The sequence below is a fragment of the Erinaceus europaeus genome, chromosome 3, assembly GCF_950295315.1.
Source record: "Erinaceus europaeus chromosome 3, mEriEur2.1, whole genome shotgun sequence".
Taxonomy (NCBI): Eukaryota; Metazoa; Chordata; class Mammalia; order Eulipotyphla; family Erinaceidae; genus Erinaceus; species Erinaceus europaeus.
This window is the reverse complement of record NC_080164.1, coordinates 75,682,223-75,691,780: the sequence shown is the minus strand read 5'-3', so window position 1 is coordinate 75,691,780 and position 9,558 is coordinate 75,682,223. Positions and strand designations below refer to the sequence as shown.

The 9,558-nt window shown below is 39.1% G+C and overlaps 1 protein-coding gene across 7 annotated transcripts in view; it reads right to left on the bottom strand.

The window, feature by feature from the left end:
* Window positions 1-9,558, bottom strand: part of SEMA4F (ssemaphorin 4F) — a 33,524-nt gene that overhangs the window by 13,071 nt on the left and 10,895 nt on the right. For all 7 annotated transcript variants that reach the window (XM_060187569.1, XM_060187568.1, XM_060187570.1 and 4 more), the window contains one exon: window positions 8,798-8,891. In XM_060187569.1, coding sequence (XP_060043552.1) covers window positions 8,798-8,891 — 94 coding nt within the window. The remainder of the gene's footprint in view (window positions 1-8,797; window positions 8,892-9,558) is intronic.

The following is a 9,558-nucleotide window of genomic DNA, read 5'->3' as shown; positions in this document are numbered from 1 at the left end:
TTCAAAAAATAATAATTCTATTCCCTTCAAAGTATTTCAGGAAAGAGGAAAAGTCATATAGATAATGTAGACAGATAGATAGATAGACAGACAGATAAAGATAGGTAGGTATGAGGGGCCAGGCAGTGGTGCACCTGGTTAAAGCACACACATTACAGTGCATAAGGACCCAGGTTTAAGCCCCTAGTCTCCACCTGCAGACTGGGTGAAGTACAGCTGCAAGTGTCTCCCTGTCTCTCTCCCCTTCTATCTCTCCCTCCCCTTCCAATTTCTCTCTGTCTCTACCCAATAATAAGTAAATAAATAAAAATGTTCTTAAAAATAGATATGGTAAATAGAGCATCCAGTGAACCAATTCTCTGTACTTGCAGGGAGAGAGAGGGCTAATATAGAACTCAGGGTTGGAATAAAAACGTTCCTGAGAACATTATATACAAAAATTGGTTTAAAAAAAAAAAAAAACCTTGAGAGCTTGTTTGGAGGTTCTAGCAGGGGAGCGCAGCTACTCGTATACCCTCGACCGAAGACCAGTCCGTCTCTATTCGGGGAAGGCCGTCCTCTTTGACCGAGCGCGCAGCTTCGGGAGGGACACACATGGAGCGGTGAGGGAGGAAGGGGACACCCGCCTAGCCAGCCAGATCAGCCGAATCAACCCTGGCGATCAATGGGGTGACAGATGTCGCAGCCAGATCGCCCTCACATCCAATGGAATTGGAGTATTACACCAAAGTAAAAGACTCTGGGGTGGAGAGAATACAGGTCCATGAAAAATGATGAATGAAATAGTGGGGGTTGTATTGTTAAATGGGAATCTGGGGAATGTTATGCATGTAAAAAAAAAAAAAAAAGTAGAAACGCAAAGCAGAAATTGACTGAGTTTGAAGTATGGCACCAAAGTAAGAAAGCAGAAGTATACTAGAGTTTGCAGTGAGTACCCTCCCTAACACTTCCTCTCCACTATTCCAAGCTTTGGGTCCATGATTGCTCAACAATTTGTTTGGCTTTGTATGTTAACTCTCTTTTCAGTCACCAGGTTCCAGATGCCATCAGGATGCTAGCCAGGCTTCCCTGGATTGAAGACCCCACCAATGTGTCCTGGAGCTCAGCTTCCCCAGAGACCCACCCTACTAGGGAAAGAGAGAGGCAGACTGGGAGCATGGACCGACCAGTCAACGCCCATGTTCAGCGGGGAAGCAATTACAGAAGCCAGACCTTCTACCTTCTGCAACCCACAATGACCCTGGGTCCATGCTCCCAGAGGGATGGAGAATGGGAAAGCTATCAGGGGAGGGGGTGGGATATGGAGATTGGGCGGTGGGAATTGTGTGGAGTTGTACCCCTCCTACCCTATGGTTTTGTTAATTAATCCTTTCTTAAAAAAAAAAATTAAAAAAAAAAAAACCCTGTGTTGTGAATACCCTGTGAATGGAAGGAGATATGAAAGAGACAGCTTACAAATATTTGGGGAGCATGATTTGCTATGGAGTGGGAGGGTGGGGGGGTGGTGAGCAGTGGTGGTAAATAATCTGGAAGCAGTAAAGGATTACAGGTAAGTATACAAAGACTAAATGGTAGATGCAGACAAAAGTCCTAGAGAATCAATGGGGACAGTCAGTAACTCCGGAGTCTAGAATTTCTAGAATGCACCCTCACTCAGAATAGCAGAGGGCTACTGACACAAAGACAGCAGGAGGGAACTGATACTTTGGAAGTATGCTTCCAGGTGTTCCAGCGGCACTAAGAAGCTTGTGATACATACATGCTCACTCTGTGATAGCTTCATTTGTGAAGCTTGTGATAGATACACACACACACACACACACACACACAGAACATTCATCGGTCATAATGGCTGGAATCCACAGAATGACTAAGTGTCCTTGATTCTCCAGGTCAGTCTCAGTATAATAAAATATCCCTGGTTGTGCATTTGTTTGGGAAATTATTACAGAAATGATGAAGTCATAGACATTAAACTGCAAAGGATAGCAATAACCTGCTACTATGTTGAGTATAGGGAACAAACTGTTTAGGGGAAAAGCAGTACCTAAAGTTCAGTTCTATTTTCCAGTATGTTTATAACAATTATCTGTAGGCATGAGAAAGGTCGTTAAAGGAGTTACAACACAACGGTGTTAATGATGTTTGTTTCTGACTAATGGGATTACAAGGTGGCTTTTATTTTTCTCCTTTACACATTTCTGTATTCACTTAGAGCTTATTTGCAGCTAGCATCATTTAACTTTATAACCCAAATGATTAAAATATTTTCATTTCAGAAATATTTTTTAAAAATTGGAAAGCAGTTAAAAAAATCACAAACTCTACCCACCCCCAAAAAAAAAAAGCAGAATTGTGTATGGAAACAGAGCACTAGGTGCCTAGATGCAAAGCTTGTGAACACAGGTCTCCCAGAAATGTTAGTGCATAGACTAGACTGTGTATCAGGTCCTGAATTTCTCACTAAACACCAGTGGCTTCCAATTTATACTCTAGGATTCATTTTCAAAGAACATTTTGTCCATTTTCATTTCAAATGCTCATTTTCAAAGAAGGCTTACAATAGGACGGCCATTCACTACCATAAAGGAGTTTTGTTGTTGTTGTTGTTGTTGTTGTTTTTAATGCCCTAGCTGAGCCAGCAACCTTGCTCACTTGCCTGGAGCACTGCTTTGCCATGCATGTGACCCAGGATCAAGCCCAGTCCCCACTGCACTGAAGGAAAGATGCTGTGGTCTCTCTCTCTCTCTCTCTCTCTCTCTCTCTCTCTTTCTCTCTCTCCTTCCCTCCCTTCACCTCCCCCCTCCACCTCCCTTTCTCCCTGTTTCTATCTACTAAAAAATAATAATAATAAACAAAAAATCTTAGCCTTGTTCTATTCTCTTTTCTTTTAATGATCAGAGCTTGCAAGGTAGATACTGCCTACCCTAAGTCTCCATTTTCTTATAGAGTTGGGACAACTGTGACACCTTTTCTTTAACATCCTTTAAAGGCAGAAGACAACAGAAAATACAGTGGATGCTCTACCAGTCCCTTTGTTGGCCGCACAGGACTTCTAGCTATAGCCGTCTTAATTCACTGTGCGAGTGCTAGTCTGGGTTTAGACATTGGCCAAAATACTTGCCACGCCCATTGCAAAGACACATATAGACAGCACTTTGGGGTGTAGATATGGTAATCATAAGACTGGAGACCAAAATACGATGATAAAAAAAAAAAAAACCTGGGCAGATTCCCAAAGAGAAAGAGTTTTTAAAAGCTCTCTCTTTCTGCTCTTCTTGATAAAAACTTTGTTCCTTGTAGGGTATGATAGGGAGAACCAAAGCTGATCAATTGCTATCTCTAGCTTTGGGATATGAGTGGATAATGACACTCAAGGAGACAACAGAGAGGCAAGTTTAGAAGAGGTGAGTGAAGATGCCCTCAGTTTGGAAGATGGTAATTTTGAGATTCCTTTGGGACATCAAAGTGAAAATGTCTGGAAGGTGGTTAGATACGTGGTATGCAGTGGCTCCAGATATCATATGGAAGGCATCCGAATTTGGTAGGGGAAAAGGAAAAAGAAAAAAAGAGAGAGAGAGAGAGAAAGAGAAAGAATGTGGTGAAAACTGAATCCAGAGCCACTGTGCAATGAAATCACAACTACATAAATTAGAAGAAAAGAGAGTTTGGGATAAAAGCTAAGAAACACCAGCTTTAAAAGGATGAACAAAAGACAAAGATCCTACAAAAGAAATTAAGAAGGAATTGCTGATGTTCATAGACAAATATCAAAGTTATTCACATTATGAATAGTGCAAATAGAGACACCAAGATTATTTTGTTAATTTGTCTAAAGGCAGCATAGCTAAGTTCTAGTAAATTCCTGAAAGCTATTAGACTTCATCTACAGAAATGCAAATTAAAATATATATCAAATTGCATTTTGGAGGAGATCACTCACTGTTTATATTTTAACTGTATAACTTGAAATTGCCAATGGTGCTATCAAATAGGCCCATCTGTCACTAGTAATGGGACTTACTGGAAAACAATTTGACTAACTTCATCATGCAACTTAAAATCTTCCCCCAACCCTGGGCTCATTATTTTTTATTTTATTTATAAAAAGGAAACACTGATAAAAACCATAGGATAAGAAGGGTACAACTCCACACAATTCCCACCACTAGATCTCCGTATCCCCTCCCCTCCCCTGATAGCTTTCCTATTCTTTAACCCTCTGGGAGTATGGACCCAAGGTCATTGTGGGATACAGAAGGTGGAAGGTCTGGCTTTTGTAATTGCTTCCCTGCTGAACATGGGTGTTGACAGGTCAATCCATACTCCCAGCCTGCCTCTCTCTTTCCCTAATGGGGCGGGGTTCTGAGGAATCGGAGCTCCAGGACACATTGGTGGGGTTGTCTGTCCAGGGAAGTCTGGTTGGTATCATGCTGGCATCTGGAACCTGGTGGCTGAACTTAAAATCTTTATAACTTTCAACCCAGCAGTCCGACTCTTGGGGTTGATTCATAGGCAACTAATTAGATTCATGCAAGGATTTACATGAAGGGTTTTATTCTACAGCACTATTTCTAAAAGCAATGTTGTTTTCTTAATTGAACATATAATTAATTACATGACAATAGTTAAAATGTATTATATTCATAAGACGAATGAGCATGCAATTTCTAAGAGTAATGTGTTGAATAAACAATTCCTATGACAAGAAAATGTTCATTATGCAATACTTCCTGAAATATGCATGACAATTTCAATATATTATAAATATATACATATACACAAACAGACACAGTAGCACAGAAGAAGAAAGCATTCCAAAAAATAATAGTGGCTAGCTGGTATGACAGAATTAAAAACAAAGCTTCATTTTCTTCCTTATACATTTCTATATTTTCTTAATTTCTCACAATGCACATTGTAATTTTTTTTTTTTTTTAACCAGAGCACTGCTCAGTTCTGGTTTATGGTGGTATGGGGGACTGAACCTGAGATCTCAGAGCCACAGGCATTAGAGTCTGCATAACCATTATGCTACCTCCCCCACCAACACACTGTAACTTTAGAACAAAAAAAAAAAAAAAAACTTCTAATATTTACATTACCAAAAGCTGTTTTTTATTTCAATATATCACTGCTAACCCTAGGGCTATTTACAGATACTAGCTAGGATTTTGGCTCTTGATCTCCTATGTTACCATTATTTTCTATTTCTATTATTGCTATTTTCAAAACTGAGTGCCTGTAAGAAGTAACAGATCAACACTGAAAATTACAACTGGCACTTTAGTCAGGTGAGGAAAAAAGTAAATAAGGATAACCCTACAAAGTAAGAACTTAACTGGAAATTTTACAATAGTGGTACTGACTGGGATTTAGATCTTAAACAAAAAGGGACATGGAGGTTCTATGTTAACTGTCTAAACCTAACCATTCTATACCATTAGAAAGTGAACTCTGGGGGGCTGCTGGATGGTGGTGCACCTGGTTGAGCACACACATATTGAAAAGGACCTGGGTTCAAGCCCCCAGATCCCCCTGTAGGGGGGAAGCTTCATGAGCAGTAAAACAGTGCAGGAAATATCTCTCTCCCTCTCTATCTCCACCTTCCTTCTTAATTTCTGACATTAGCCAAAGTACATAAATAATATATATTTTTTAACTTTAAAAAAATTCTTATTCTCAATTATCAGCTGACTGGCAACTCTGGATTTCAATAGCTAAACAAATAAAACAGAGGCTTAAAGCCTTTTTGAAAATGTTCTTTTTCATACAAAGACCTTATTTATGATATTTCTATTCTTAAAATGCATGCTAATGTGAATCCACTTGCCAGCTGGAACACAGGAAAGTTGCACATAGAAGGACAATGTACTTAAGGACTACTGAACTGCTTAAGACAAAAAGTATGTTGACTGGGAATCGGGCGGTAGTGCAGCGGGTTAAGCGCATGTGGCACAAAGCTCAAGGACTGGCCTAAGGATCCTGGTTCAAGGCCCTAGCTCCCCACCTGCAGGGAAGTCACCTCACAGGCGGTAAAGCAGGTCTGCAGGTGTCTATCTTTCTCTCCCCTTCTCTGTCTTCCCCTCCTCTCTCCATTTCTCTCTGTCCTATCCAGCAACGACAATATCAATAATAACTACAACAATAAAAAAAGAACAAGGGCAACAAAAGGTAATAAGTAAATAAATAAATATTTTTTAAAGTATGTTGATTATCTTAAATACAATTGGGATGTCAGATGATGATAGAATCAACTCATATTTATAACTATTAAAACTACAAAATTGTTCTTAATTGTCCTAATGAATGGCTCAGAGTTTTGCCAAAGATGATTAATAGAAAGTCAAGGAAAGGGGGAGCTGGGTAGTGGCATATCTGATTGAACACACACATTACCACGTACCAGGATGCCAAGCCATCACTCCCCACCTGCAGATGTCTATCTTTCTCACTTTCTATCCCTCCACTCCCCTCTCAATTTCTTTCTGTCTTATCAAATAAGACAGAAATGGAAACATGGCCACCAGGAGTGGTAGATTCACAGTGCTAGCACCAAGTCCCAGTAAGAAAAATATTAAAATGTAAAAAGTCAAGAAAAATAAATGATTGACTAACTTGCTTCACTTAAACATGTATGAATATAAATAAGGGCTCATAAATTTCACTGAAGATGAATGAGAAAAATAACATCCCAAACTAGAAACATGTTTTATGTTCATTTTTTTAAAAACTTGTCACTTTATTATTTTCCAGAAAAAGTATGCCATTAACTCTAATTAAGAGTGGATTCATTTGTATATCTTTTAAGACAAAAATTTAGCTGTTAGAACTTACATTCCAATTTTTATTTCTCATAAAGTATTTTCCACAAGTAAAAGCTAATTTCATGACAAAATTCAGTGAAGTAAAAACAACATAATGAAAGAAGCTCAGCTGACTGAGATGAGAAAATTTACTTACGCACTCTTTTCATGCTAATTATCAAAATAAGTTCCAAGTGGCTGAAAGAGCTCATTGTTCGTTTAGGGGGAAAAAATGCACCTGTTCTCTAAATAAAGAACTTAACTTTAAGAAAACAATCAAGAAAAAAAAACATATATTATACCTTATTGTTGGTGCAAGAATATAAACCGAGAATTTACCAAATAAGAACCTAAAGTAAGTGCCGAAACATGGGAGTTGATATATTTCACTAACATTTAAAGAAATATAAATTTAAATAAGATGCCATTTTTAGCTTCAAATTATGAAGAAAAAAAAAAGGAAAAAAGAAACAATGACAGCAGTACATTTGGTGAAATTTACATGACAGAAAATAAAACTCTCATTCACTGTGGATTTAGGGTGTAAATTGGTACACCCTTTCCATGAACTCAATTAGCAACAAATAGTGAGCAGTAAAATGGTCACACCCTTTGACACAGTAATTTATTTCCATGAATCTTAAGGAGGCGATCTAAAATGAGAAAAAAAAATCTATGCACAAAAAATTTTTTTTTTTTTACTTTACAGTGTTAACACTGAAGTAAACTTGAAAAATTCAATTAATTTAAATGATTTTGAATTAATTAAATTATGGTATGTTCAGGTATGCAGTAAGGAGTCATTTAAAACTCTTACAAAGAATTTTTCAATTTTACAGAAATAGCTAGGATTACAAAATTCAAAGCCATATCTATGGAGTATGGCACTTTAATACACACAGACTTATAAAGTTTCTACTTCCTGCTTATTTTACATTATCATGAGAGAATGCCATTATTCTCACTGAATTTGAAGGGTATATGAGGAAGGTGATCTGACCTAAAATACAGGATATAGGACACAAAAAATAATCCACCTTTGACTGCCAAAGAATTAGTCAGTCGTTCTCCGGGAAGGGTTTTATCTGTAATAGAATCATTCCATCTTTGAGCAACGGTCCTTAAGTAGCTCAAAGGAAATAACAGTAGAAACTTATTTAATAATCAGAATGAACTCCTCTGAGCAACAAGTAAAATATATGTGCATGAGTGTCTAAGTGCATGTGTACACACTAGAAAAGGCTTAAAGGAAGTGTCCTATGATATTAACAGTGGCTTTCTGGGTGAGGACACTATAGACCTATGCTAATATGCTAACCACTAGACACACATGTCTGTTTACAATAAAATGTTAAATTCCTTCCTTTAGACACACTAGTCATGGCTCAACCATTTCGTGAAGTTAGTGGTTACCAGACTGGAAGGCATAGATAAAGAACATTTTCATGATCATACAAAGTTCTTTTCAACAGTGCTGTTCTATAAGGTTTTTGTGGGGGGGGGGTTGTTTTTGTTTGTTTGTTTTGTATTTTTAACCAGAACACTGCTCAGCTCTGGCTTATGGTGGTACAGAGGTTTGAACCTATGGCTTTGGAGCCTCAGACATGAGAGTCCCTTAGCATAATCATTATGCTATTTCCCCTGCCCTGGTGTTGCTCTTTATACATTTCCCAAATTCATTACAATATGCATTGTAGTGGATTTATCTAACAGACGGGGGGGGGGGGGGGGAGGTTACCACTAGAAAAAGGAAATGAGGTTAACAGAGGAAACACACTAGAGGCACAGAAGACATTCTCTAGAGAGAGCTCAGAGAAATAATACTCTGGGGAAAAGCAAGGGCAATCACAGGCAATAGGAAAGGCTAGATAGAGACACAGGGATAACAGACATTCCAAGGAAAGAAAAGAAACAAAGAAATTCCAACAGCAAGGGAAAGGAAGAAGGTAATTACAGCAAGAAGTCACAGATTCTTGTCTCTCCCCACTCACCAGCCATTACAGCTGCTGACCGCTGAGCTGGCTCAAAAGGACATTTTCCCCGGCCACTCTCAAGTCTTTCAACCTGCTGGAAACTGGACACATCCTACAGACCAGAAGTGGGCAGTTGGTTTAGGGGTCATGGGGAGGTTCATAATGAGAATCAGAAACATGTTCAGATGAAGGAAAAGTCCAATTCCCATTCATCTCCTATTCCCCTGCTACCATCCCCGTATTTCCAGTCTGCCATTCCTGATTGCTTACCCAGTCTTTCATGTCCTGCCTCTGCCAATCTTTTTTCTCATTAGTTTATTACTCTTCCCTCAATCTTGTAGTACTCACCACCCACGTGTCCTGATGGAAGGCACCTGAGATAAACCTAGAAGACACCAAGTGCCTGGTGGAAAAATCTGCTAAACTGTAGGTTTTGCAAGTGGCTGGAGAATATGCTAAAAAGACAAAGAGAACCAGAGAAGAAAACCAGCCTCTTGAGGGCTAGAGTCCTTAGGAAAAGTAAAGAAAAGTACAGACTGACATGGGCCCACCTGAAATTCAGGGATCTACAGAAAGGCCATCCTCCCCTATGCCAGGTTGTAAGATAGGACCATTAAGCGTACACAGGAAGGAGGAAGGGAGTCTCTGGAGTTAGTGAAGAGTGGCCTAAGTTCGGGTCTACATCTGAGGATTGTTAAGTGTCTTCTGCATGATGGGACTGACCTGGCAGAAGAGATGGCAACGGGGATGAGAAAGGTAAGAGTCCCAACAGGCTCACC